Below are 12,591 nucleotides of genomic sequence, written 5' to 3'. Positions count from 1 at the left end.
CAGTGGGAGTGAGGGGCGGACCTTTCCTTAGCAGGATTCTGGGCCATAGGCAGCTCTGGGATGAAGCTGGTCTGGCTGGTTTGTTTGCCAAGGCCCTGCTTGAGGCTACGGACACAGTTTTTGTCCTTGAGGACAAACCTCATCAAGCCTATGGGAGGAGGTTGTTTGTGGACTTGGAATCTGTTGCTCGCCTTCAAAGCATTTCCCAGAGTCTGCTTGTTTGCTGGGCTTCCCTTGTAGCTTAGTTGGTAAAGAATCTGCCTGCAGTGCAGGAGACCCCAGTTCAATCCCTGGGTCAGGAAGATCCCCTGGAGAAGGAAATGGCAACCCACTCCAGCATTCTCGCCTGGAAAATCCCATGGACAGAGGAGCCTGGTGGGCTGCGGTCCATGGGGTCGCAATGGGTGCCATTCTGGAGCAGACACAGGGCCTCACGGTGCTAGGCACACAGTCAGCAAGAGACAGAGGGAGTGGAACAGGCCTGTCCTTGGGGAGAGAAAGGGACCAGGGACTTTGGACAGACCAGCCTAGAGTCCCATCCTCCCTCTTGCTTGGGCAGATCCCAGCCTCTCTCAACCTCTTTCTCCTCCTCGGGGGAGCTCCCATCCTCTGGGATGTGGACTCAAAGGCAAACCCCTGGCCCCAGGCTGGGGAGAGGCCAGTGCCAAAAAGGAACTTGGCTTCCTTGCCCTTTCCTGGAGATGGGACTCCCAGCACAGCGTGGCGAGTGCTGCTGGGAGAGGTGGGGGCATGTCTGGAGAGTTCCTTGCATTTGAGCCCCATTCAGGGTCCAGCTCGAGGCCTCATTGTGAGATGGGGATGGTCCAGCACTGACCTCACAGGACTGTTGGTAGCACCAAGAGAAGGGCCGGGGGCTGGGCCTGGTGCCCAGTGGGCTCACTGCTTGGCCGAGTGTGGTCATCACTAATGTTGCTGTTCAGTCGCTAAGTCACATCCTATTCTTTGTGGCCCCAACGACTGCAGCATTCCAGGCCTCCCTGTCCCTCCCAGGTCATCAGCAACAGGCGTGCAACTCTGGGGATGGCTCCTCTCTCAAAGGAAGCCCCCAGAGTCCGTCCTCCCTGGGAACCTGCTCTTGGCCCTTGCTGTTCTCCACGCTCCCCTGCTCTGTTCCCTGCAGATCTCACCTCAGATCTACCAGAGCCTGCACTTCAATGAGCTGGCGTCCACCCAGAACCCTGCCTTTAAGACGCAGAATGTCCTGGACCAGCAGAGCTGGCTCACCCTCCTGGTGACCCAGCGCATCCGGAAGGACCTGGGTCCCTACAGGGACACCGTGCCTGAGCACCCGGCCAGCTCGCCCACCACCACGGCCTCCTCGCCTTCCTCACCCTCACTGTCAGCCTCGGGCTCCGGGGTCCTGGCGTCTGGCCTGGCCCCTTCCTCATGGTCCCAGCCCTCCCGATCCTTTTTGTAGCCCCCATCCACTCCTGCACCCTGTCCTCCCCCGTGGACCTGTCCCAGGTATCTGGGCATGTCCTGCAGAGGCTGGTGTCTTCCCTGCCCCACGGCCCCTCCCTCAGGCTGCTCTCCAGGCCTCTGAAGGCCCACCTTCCATCCTCCCACATTAGGCTCTGAGGTGGCCCATCCTCTCTCCAGTCCGCCAGCAGGGCCACCAGGCTCATGAGGTCCTGTCTGTCCCTGGCTTACCCTCTGCCAGGCCCAGAGGGTACAGACCTCGCCCTGGCTCTCCCCACTCTGCCATCTGGTGAAGCCAACCTTCTTCGCCAGAGTCCTGGAGAGGAAAAATAAATGTTCTCAGATGTTGAAGCCCCACCGGCCTTGGGATTGGGCTGTGTGTCCCTCACCCCTTAGGCACCAGGCTGTGTCTCTGATTCGGGGTTGTGCTCCCCTAGGCAAGGGGACGTGGGGAGGACAGTCCCTCCTCTCAGGACACCTGGTGTGGCTGGCTGGCAAGTAACAGGCCAAAGCAGAGGCAGGGGCTTCACAAGCCCTGGAGGTACGGTGGTGGGTGGTGCAAGTGAGCGGGGAGGGGGAAGCAGCGGAGGAGAGGAGAGGAGGTCAGCCAGGCAGGTGGGACCTTGAAGACCAGGAAAACGCATCTGGAGTGACTCTGAGTGAGACGGGAGCCATTGCAGGGGCTGGAGCCAGAGTGCAACATGATGGGATTGAAGCGGAGCCGAGAGGAGGCTGTTCTTAGCAGCGATGGTGGAGCTGGTCAGAGGGCGAGGGGGATGGTCAGGAGGTGAAGGTGGGGGGTGCCGATGTGCAGAGCAGACTGTGGGGGAAAGAGTGTCTTGCCCGACTTGGCTGGTTTTTGTCCTGAGGCCCTGTACACGGCAAGTCCTGCTGAACTCCCAGGAAGGTAGTCATCTCCCCATTTTACAGAAGGGAACAGAGGCTCAGAGAGGGGAAGTAACTTGCCCGGGGTCATCCAGCATGGAAGCCAGAGTGGGATCTGCGCCCAGGCCAGGCTGACGCTTGAGCCCAGCTTCCCTCTCCTGGGTGCCTTTGCCCCACACTGGCTGGGTGACCATCTGCCAGGACTAAATCTCTCCCAGTCCCGTCTGGAAAGCTAGGCAGATCCTCCTGGTGATTTAAAAGATTAAAATAAAAGACAGTGTTCTCAGTGGGTGAAACTGGATAGATAGTCTAGGGCTGAAGATCTCTCAGAGTGGAGGAGGAAAGAGATACCTCTAAAGCCTGGTGAGAGAATCCAGAAAATCCAGGTCTCTCAATCCTAGTCTCTCAACGCTATCCCACCTGGCTTGCATACCTCCTGGGACAAGGGCCTCAGTCCTTGCAGAGTTGGGGACTGTTAGAACATCCTTCCTTGGGTGGCATCCACGTTTACTTCCTGCTCTGGCCCAGTTCTGTCCAGGAAGGTGATGAGGAGGGAGGCAGTGGGGATGCCAGACCGTGTGCCCCCAGCTTCTTACAGGGGCCACAGGAGAGACCTAGTGCCCACTACGGACCCCTATCACCAGCCCTTCCTTTCCTGGACACCCCGTCAGCAGTGACTGCAGAGCCAGATAGCCAGGCTGGAATTCCTGCCCTGCAACTCTTGAGCTGCGTGACCACATGCAGGCCACATCCCTCTCATTTCCCAAAGTTGTGCCTCTTTCGAGGGGCTGCCAGGAGAAGAGGGCAGGGGGCGGTACAGTGAGTTCCCATCTACAGGTCCAGCAGGGCAAGCCCTCCATGAAGGGTGCTTATTAGGGTGATTTTTATTTCTCCCCTCCCTTGCGAAGCCCAGGTCTCAGGTATCCTAGGATGTTGCCTGATGTGTCTGTGCTCTTTTGAAGGGTCACCTGAGACCTTCCTTCCTGTCACAGAGGGACCTTCTGGAGGGGATGTCCTCACTTGGCCACGTGGTGGGTTGGTAGCATTGATGGGAGACAAACTGGCAGGTTAAGAAGGGAGAGGGCGCCGGGAGGTCTGCTGTTCTGAGCTCTGGCAGTGAATGAGGCCTCCCTTTCCTCCCTTTTCTGACTCCAGAACCACTGCCAAAGCTGAGGGACTCAAAGGACTTGGGGCTGAGTGTTGGGGACAGACCCCTCCTGGAGCCCAGCCCCAGGGAACTGCCCCAGGGCCAGTGTCTGAGAACAGAACAGAGCAGGAGGCTCTTTACCAGAGTGAGAGGCAGGACCAGGTGGTGTCCACACACCCAGGATGGAGGGGATTCTAGGACCCCAGAGTCTGGGCCAGCCTTCCAGGCTACCTAGAGCTTCCCATAAGCCTGTAGGCCCCATGATGGGGAAGAGGGGTGGATAGGGGCATTCCAGTTTATGCTCCCTGACCTTGACCATGACACATGGTAACCAGCAGTCTCAATCCCTCCTCTGTAGAGATGAGTCATCCCCAGAGCCCTGGGAGGGTGAAAGTGGCCTGAGAAACCACTGTGACCACTGTAGGGCTTCCCACTGGCCAAGGTGTGTGATTCCTCAGAGCTGGCTCTGGTTTGGAGAAGTAAAGGCTGTATTATTTCCTCCACTTTGTGTGAAGGGCTCATAGCCATCATCACAATCGACAAGGGCCTTCCATGCCAGGATTTGGGGGCCTCAGTTCACTCTGGCCTCTGGGAGGAGGTGAGGACTAGTATCCCCTGGGCGCAATATGGGGAAATTGAGGCTAAGAGGGAAACTTTGTCCAGGTCGCAGGGTGAGGGAGCTCAGGGCAGGGGCAGGGCCTAGGATTTTGCCTCATCACTGGTTGAGGCAGCTCTGAGTCTTGCAGAAGGGAGGCCCTGCCCATCAGCCCCAGGCCTACCTGGCCTGGCATTCAGGGATTAGTAGGATTAATGAAAATCCTGGGGCTTGAGCTAGGCTTACCGGAGGCGCCACTCCGGGGACCGTGGGGGATGACTTGGCACTCTGTACCTCCGGTTCTGTCTTGGTCACTGCAGAGAGTTAACTCCCACCCTGGCTGGCCGCCTGCTCCTCTGCTCCTGTCTAGTGGGTGGGCCGGGTGGTGGGAGGGCGGCAAGCCTTGTGCATTGTGGGCCTGGAATGGGTGTGGGGAATGGGGGTAGGCCGCAAGACCCCTTTGTTCTCCTGCAGGATGCTGCCCCAGAGCCAAGCCCCTTCTGACTAGAGCAGGCCTATGTTGTGGGCCTTGGATTGCTCTGGGTCCCTCTAGGGGTCCATCATGACAAATAGATGGGGAAAAAATGGAAACAGTGACAGACTTTATTTTCTTGGGCTCCAAAATCACTGTGAATGGTGACTGCAGCCATGAAAGTAAAAGATGCTTGCTCCTTGGAAGAAAAGCTATGACAAACTTAGCATATTAAAAAGCAGAGACATCACTTTGCTGACAAAGCTCTGTCTAGTCAAAGCTATGGTTTTTCCAGTAGTCACGTATGGATGTGAGAGTTGGACCATAAAGAAGGCTGAGTGCTGAAGAACTGATGCTTTCGAATTGCGATGTTGGAGAAGACTCTTGAGAGCCCCTTGCACTGCAAGGAGATCCAACCAGTCAATCCTAAAGGAAATCAACCCTGAATATTCATTGGAAGGACTGATACTGAATCTGAAGGTCCAATTTGGCCACCTAATGTGAAGAACTGACTCATTGGAAAAGACCCTGATGTTGGGAAAGATTGAGGGCAGGAGAATAAGGGGACAACAGAGGATGAGATGGTTGGATGGCATCACCAATTCAATGCACATGAGTTTGAGCAAACCCCGGGAGATTATGAGGGACAGAGGAACCTGGTATGCTGCAGCCGATGTGGTTGCAAAGTGTCAGACATGACTTGGCGACTGAACAACAAGGGGCCCGTCTCCTTGTCTGTGCAGTGGGGTTGTTCAAAGGCTCTGGGGACTACAATGCCCAACCCAGGGTCTAGTGATTTTGAAGGACGGGTGCTGTGGGGCATGGAAGGGACACTTCTGGGGCAGGTGAAGGGAGGACAGTGGTGAGTAAGGAGGACCTGAATAAAGCAAAAGGCTGAGCTGCCTGCAGTGAGGGGTCCTGGTGAAGAGCAGCCCCACTCCCTCCCCGTGGATGAGAGCCCCCTGGCTGTGCCCTTCCCTGCAGTCTGTGCACCTACTCAGCAGCCTGGAGTGGGCGGGACGGGCAGGCTGCTCTCTGGGGCACAGTGGGGACAGACCCAGGAATCCTGCCCTCCCTTCCGCTTCCATAATCAGTCCACCTGAACCGACTGGAATTTGAAATGATGTGAGAGGGCTTGGGTGGGTGAGCAAGCACTTTGGGCCAGGAAGGTCTGGGTTGGTGTTGCAGCTCCGCCATGGCCCCTTCCGTCACCTTAGGAAATGACTCCACCTCTCGGTGCCTCAGTTGCCCTGTCTGTAGGGAGGCTTGGTCCCTGTGGTGAGGAGGAGGTGGGAAGACGAGTGTGAGCGCACCTGTGCATTATGGAATGTTTGTGGACGATACGCTTGTCCATCTAGAAAACTCAAGAGGGAGAGGACCATGGCGGAGTGAGGTTGCATGATTTTCTTCCACAGCAGCTGTGACCATAGAGAATGTCCCTGAGGGTAAAGATCCCATTTACAATCAGCCTAAAACTGATTAAAATATCTGGAACTAAAATCTGACCAGAAAGGCAGAGAATTCATATGAAGAAAGCAATGGCACTTCACTAAAGGTGTTGAAGTAGGATCCCATGTTCCGGAAGGAGAAGAGCTGACGTGTGGCCAAGACACTTAGTTTTCATCCACGAATTCATAAAACCAGTGCAAGTTTAGCTGTTAAAAAAATGCAACTTGACAAAGCTGATTCTAAAGTTTGCCTTGACATACTTCCCTGGTTGTCCAGTGGTTAGGACTATCTTCCAACGGAGGGGATGTGGGTTCGATCCCTGGCCAGAGAACTAAGATCTCACATGCTGAGAGGCAACCAAGCCTGCATCCCATAACTACTGAGTCCACGTACATCAACTAGAGAGAAGTCTGCAGGCTGCAACTAAGACCTATTGCTGCCAAAAAAAGAAAAAAATGCTTGCCTTGAAAGAGAAGTGTATGAAAAGCAGAAATAAAGAGAATGGTACTCAATATAGCTCCTGGAGGAGGAAATGGCAACCCAGTCCAATATTCTTGCCAGGATAATCCCATGGACAGAGGAGGGGACAGTCCATGGGGTTGCAGAGTCAGACACAACTTAGCCACTGAGCATGCGCGCACACACTCAGTATAGCACATACCAACACACATTCCAAAGCTGGAGTAACTTGAAGAGTACGGTTTTGTACAGGACAAAGCAGGGAACCCAATGAAGTGATGAAGCCCAGAGGCTCTGCACTGACTCTGTTTCCAAGCTACAGATGGAAGATGGACCATTTAATACAGTATTGTGGTTTCTAGGAAGCAATTTAGTTTTAAAATTAAACTAGATCTCTACCTTACACCAGGCATAAAAATAAATTTCAGATGCATTATAAAGCTTTTACACATTTAAATCTTATATGTGTGCACCAAAGAGCTCATATCTATATCTACAGTATGTAGGTATGTATATACATCATATATAAATTATAAAATTACTAGAAGGAAGTATAGGAATATATTGTTGTAATCTTGGAACTGGGCAGAACCTTCCTAGCAACACATACATCTTAGAAGCTACAAAGGAAAAGACTGATTTGACTTTGTACATAACATTTTCTAAAAAAATAAAATACTTTGAATAAAGTTAAAAGACAAATTTTTGGAAGAAAGTTGTAGGATGACTGGAAGAGTGAGATTGGGAGAGGCATTTGGGGGAGGGAGTGGGGTGTCTCCGGGTTCACTTTTCCTCAAACCTCAATATGGTGTGTTAATAACATTCTTACTAATAACAAGAATAATTTTCATAGAAACTGTGGGATAATACCAGGTTGGATATGTGTGGCTCCCAGGTCCACTGAGTGCTGGGAGGGACAGGGAGTGTCAGGATGCTGTGACCCCTTGAAGCCCCCTCTGACCATGGAGAACATCAAAGGACAGGCCCTGGGGCCATGTGCTGGAGGGTCACCAGGGGCTGGTGAGTCCCCAGGGGCTGGTGAGGAGCCTGACTGATGGCCAGAGGGGCAGCTTCTGCAGCAGGACAGAGGCTTGTCCAGGATGATCTCTCAGGAGACAAGTATGTTTCCGATTTACCTACATTTCTAACGCCCAGTTGAGCCCTTGCCAGCCTCTCCACCTGCCTGTCTCTGGCTTTATGAAGTCCCTCCCTTGAAGACTTCCTGTGCCCTTTCCAACTGGACCAGCCTGCCCCCATCTCAGACAGCATCACCTTGTCCCCAAGGACTGGGCCTCTTATCACCTGCCTGGGGCCAGAGGTTGACAGTGGTCATTTACCCATCATTCACCCAGCACCTACTGTGTGCTATACTCTGTGCTGAGAGCTCCGTGGGAGGTCCATGGCGTTTTTTCCACGGATACTCACAGTAGACACTGGTTTTAGCACTTCTGTCAGCTCTTAAGTAAATACCAGAACAGGTGGGACTCAGCTATGGCAAAGATAACACACATAAACTATGAGTGACTGGTTAGGGAACAGAAACAAAAAGCAATTTACATCTGCCTTTCTAATAGTATACCGAGATGACCTGCTATCAGAATTTATAGAATTTCCTTACAATGTTTTCAAAGTATCCCAGAGTCTCTCCTTTACGGGATTTAAAATATCTTATAACTTTTTTCAATTTTCAAAATCATAGTAATATATATAATATAGTATTAATATATAATATATTGATGATATAATATATGATAATATATTATATATAATATTATAATATATACAAATATATACATAATATATATATAAAATGTAAAGTTTATCATCTTAACCTTTTCAAAGTGTATAGTTCACTGGTATTAAATATATTCATAACATTGTTACAACCATCACTAACATCCATCTTCATAGCTCTTTCCATGTAAAACTGAAGCTGTGTACCCATTTAACACTGACTCCCCATTCTCCCATACCTCAACTGGTGGCAACCCATCTACTTTCTGCCTCAATGCATTTGACAGAATAAGTATCTCATATAAGTAGAATCATAGCACATTTGTCTTTTTGTGACTGGCTTATTTCATTTAGCATCATGTTCTCAAGGTTCATCCATGTTGCGGCATATTGCAGAACTTTTTCCTTTCAAAGACTGAATAGTATTCCCTTGTATGTATAGAACACATCTGGTCTATTTCATTTATTCTGTTGATGAAAACTTGTGTTGCTTCCTGCTGTTACGAATAATGCTGCTATGAATATGAGTGTACAAATACCTCTTTGAGACCCTGCTTTTAATTCTTTTTGGTAAATATCCAGAGTGGGATTGTTCAGTCAAATGGTGTTTCTATTTTAAATCTATTTTTTTTTTGTAAAATGCCTTACTATTTTCCACAGTGGCTCTACATAAAGTCCCACTGACAGTACACAAGTTCCAATTTCTCTATATCCTCATCCACACTTTTTATTTTTTTTATAATAGCCTAATGGGTGTGAAGTAGTAGATCTCATTATAGATTTTTTAAAAGTCTTTTTAAAAAGGTGTTTATTTTTGGCTGCATTGGGTCTTAGTTATGGCACACGGGATCTTCCCTTGTGGAGCTCAGGCTTCTCTCTAGTTGTGGCATGCGGGCTCCAGAGTGTGTGGGCTCTGTATTTTGAGGAATGTGGGCTTAGTTGCCCTATGGTATGTGGGACCTTAGTTCCCTGACCAGGGATTGAACCCATGTTCCCTGCATGGCAGGTGGATCCTTAACCACGGGACCACAGAGGAAATCCCTCATTGTAGCTTTGACTTGCATTTCCCTAATGATGAGTGATGTTGAATAAGTTGTCAATGTACTTATTGACCATTCATATATCTTTTTCAGAGAAATGTCTGTTCGGATGCTTTGCCCATTTTTGAATTGAGTTTTTTTTTCTGTGTGTGTGGTTGAATTTTAGGAGTTCTCCATATATTCTGAATATTAATCTCTTATCAGATATATGATTTGCAAATACTCTCTCCCATCCTGTGGGTTGCCTTTTTTACTTTGTTAATATTGTCTTTCAATGCACACAATGGGCTAGAAATGTTCACACCTGGAAAAACAGAGGTCCAGAGAGGATGTGTGTTTTGTCTAATGTTACACTGAATCATCTGTGTGATGTTGAAACACTCTGTGATGGTCACAGGAAGGATTTCTCATCTCCCACCTCATCTGATACAACAGCCATGATCCTGTCTCTATTGAAGACGGGGAAACTGAAAGGGCTGGGTCTTGCCCAGGGTCACACTCGGGTCAGTGGCAGAGTTTGACTTGAAACCAGAAGATAAGTCACGTACGGGTGTCAGACAGCTTGGAGTTGAATCCTGGTGCTGCTATTTGCTAACTGTGACTTCTGGCAAGTCAGTTTTTTTGCCTGGAGACTTCACTGTCCCCATGTGTGAAATGGGGCCTCATGGGGCTGTTGTGAGGGTACCTGGGTACCCAGGATGGGACTGATAATTGCTACACTGAATTTCAGACATCAAGCCCTAGGCCACTCTCACTTTTGGGGGCCAAAAGACACTTGGAATTGGACATGAAGAATAAACTTTAATCTCTCTTGGTGTGGGGGCTCTAGTTAGGCTGCTCTCTGGGTAGAGTCACAGAGCCATGCACACGTACTCGGTACAGGCAGGTGAAGCGTGGGTTCCCCCAGTTGCTGGATATCTTCACCTTGACAGCCCCAAATGTCCTGGGAGGCTGGTTCTGAAGGAGAGCCACAGACAGGGGCCATCTCACTCATAGCCCCTGATCTGGCCTGTCCAGAGGAATATTTGGGAGTGGAAGGAAACCCTCCAATTCCTTAGCTGGGGAAACTGAGGCTCTGAGAGGGGAATGTCCCAAAACCACATGGCAGGTCACTCAGGGGCTGGGATGCAAGGGGCTGAGGCCGGAAGATAGCTCGACGGTGATGGGGAACACATCCCAGCCTTGGGGCCCTGGCACATGTGTGCTCTGGCACCCTGGGCAAACCATACCCTCTCTGGGCTTCAGTTTCCGGTCTATAAGAGGAAGAGGGGTAATGTCTGCTTCCCAGGGTTGCGGTGAGCACTGAAGTAAGATCTTGGGGCCAGATGGCTTACCAGCCCTGGGCATACAGTAGGTGGTATATAAATGCGGCCCCCTCCCCTTTCTCCCCATAACCCAGAGGGGATGGAGCCCAGTGGCCTGTGAGATCTCACTGGATGGTCTCAACCTCCCAGGAAATTACACCAGGGGAAACTGAGGCCCAGAGAGAAAGAGAATGGTCTGTGATCACATAGAAATTATGGTTGGGTCAGGATTTGGGCCAGGGTCAGTCGGATTTCCAAGCCTGAACATTTTCTCGAGTTTCAGGGCCATTCCAGCAGCCACCTTCTGGTCATGCTTCTGTCTCCAACTCCCTCCCCTCCAGGCCTCAGCTTCCCCACCTGTAGTTGGACCAGGTGTTGATCACATGGTTTCCCAGTATGGAGACATTAAGTTCAAAGCCAGTGACCCTGGCCTGACGGCCCTACCAGCTCACCACCTGCTGTCCATGGGAGGAACCACAGCAGGAGGGCTCCTCAGTGGCTCAGGGAAATGGAGGTAGATGAGTCTCCTCAGGGTTCCACTCTAGGCCCTAGGCAGTGGCTCCATCACTCTGGCCTCAGTTTCCTCATCTGTCAAGTCAGTTAGTGACACCTGTGCGCCACCTCGGGCTGCTGGGGCATGAAGTGGGGTCCCCTGTAAAGCCCTGTCCACAGTGTGTGTTCAGTAGGTGCCCAGCATGGGCAGGGTTTCTCAGGTACCTGGAGCTGGAACGTCTGAATGATATTTTCTGGCTGAAACTGAAATGCCCCCAGGAACACCTCCTCCTTGGGGGAGCCTTCCATGCCCTGGAGAATCAGAACCAAGAATAAAGCATCAGGTACAGGCAGGAACTCCAGGAGGTGCTGCCTTCTCCAGTCGAGACTTGCACACCTGTCAGGATGGGGAGCTGTCTACTTCTTTGGGCACTGTTCCATTGCAGCACAGGTAAAGGATAGGAAAAAGCATTGGACTGGAAGCCAGAAGGTTAAGGGTCCACTTCTAACACTGCCATTGACTCTAGGGTTTGATGTATCCCTGCCCTTTCTCTCAACCTGTTTCCTTTTCAGTAAAATGGGGGCTCAATTATCTTTGAAGACTCAATTGGCTCTGAAAAACTTGGGTTGTGATAGAGTGCCGTTTACCCCCTAATCCCAGAAGGCTGTGATCTGACCCTGACCCTGACTATCCCCAGCCTTAACATCCAGCCCCTCTAGGCTTCATAGATTGTATGGTTTATCACAGTGCTGTGAAAGCTGCCATTATAAGCTGTCCCCTCAGCTAAGCATTGCTGCCAGCTGGGGCGTGCTCACGTAGATGACGAAGTCCTTGGGGGCGGTGTCCAGGCTGCCTGACAGTGAGATGGTCTTCGGGATGTGCTGCAGGGTCAGGTTGGACAGGTAGACCTTCTGGGCCAGTCGGATGGTCACCTGGCCGCGGTCACCCGAGAAGGCCCAGCAGTTGCCAGGTGTCACGTTGGGCTGGAAGCGGCAGATGTAGTGAAGGTAGATGGTTAAAGAACAGATTCCTTATCCCAGCTTGGCTTCCCTAGACCTTCTCAGCCTTCCTGGACAAGCCCAGTCCTTCCTGTCTACAAAGCTCGGTTCGAGTACCACCAACTCCATCCAGGAAGCCTCCCTGACAGCAGGCAGCAAGGATGACCCCTCCCCTCAGCCCAGCGCAGTCAGGGTTCCCTGAGATGCAAGACTTGAGGGTTGGGGGAGGGACCTCTTCCAGTGCCAGAGCAGGCTGTCCCTGCCCCTGGGCCTGTCCCCTACTCCTGCATAGCACCCCAACTTCTCCCCAGACTACCACCCCCCACCCCATCAATTGTGCCTTTTTTCTGCCTCGGTTCCTCCCTTTCTCTCGTTCCTACTCTGCCCCAGGCCCCCACCCTCTGCACTCTCACCCCAACCTCTGCCTTCAGCTCCTGCCCCCAGGCCCCTGGCCACACCCCTACCACTCTCCCCCGTCCCCCCATTCCTCCTGCCTCGAGGATCACGTCCGGGGGCTGTGCATAGTTCCACAGCCGGATCCAGTTCCAGTAGGAGCAGGCCTTGTCGTGGTTGTA

General features: G+C 51.6%; 2 protein-coding genes across 2 annotated transcripts in view; one reads left to right on the top strand and one right to left on the bottom strand.

The window, feature by feature from the left end:
* LOC104990001 (WD repeat-containing protein 64-like) overlaps positions 1–1,438 on the top strand; it is a 37,740-nt gene extending 36,302 nt beyond the window's left edge. The window contains exon 25 of the mRNA XM_010841880.1: positions 1,142–1,438. Within this exon, the coding sequence (XP_010840182.1) occupies positions 1,142–1,438 (297 nt within the window). The remainder of the gene's footprint in view (positions 1–1,141) is intronic.
* An 8,608-nt stretch (positions 1,439–10,046) lies between these two features.
* The window catches only part of SUN5 (Sad1 and UNC84 domain containing 5), a 20,544-nt gene continuing 17,999 nt past the window's right edge, over positions 10,047–12,591 (bottom strand). The window contains 4 exon segments of the mRNA XM_010841702.1: positions 10,047–10,178; positions 11,243–11,329; positions 11,834–12,001; positions 12,511–12,591. The exon segment at positions 12,511–12,591 is cut by the window's right edge and continues 1 nt beyond it. Of these exon segments, the coding sequence (XP_010840004.1) occupies positions 10,047–10,178; positions 11,243–11,329; positions 11,834–12,001; positions 12,511–12,591 (468 nt within the window).

The sequence above is a fragment of the Bison bison genome, unplaced genomic scaffold, assembly GCF_000754665.1.
Source record: "Bison bison bison isolate TAMUID 2011002044 unplaced genomic scaffold, Bison_UMD1.0 scf7180017864167, whole genome shotgun sequence".
Taxonomy (NCBI): Eukaryota; Metazoa; Chordata; class Mammalia; order Artiodactyla; family Bovidae; genus Bison; species Bison bison.
This window is presented reverse-complemented; position numbering and strand designations above follow the sequence as displayed.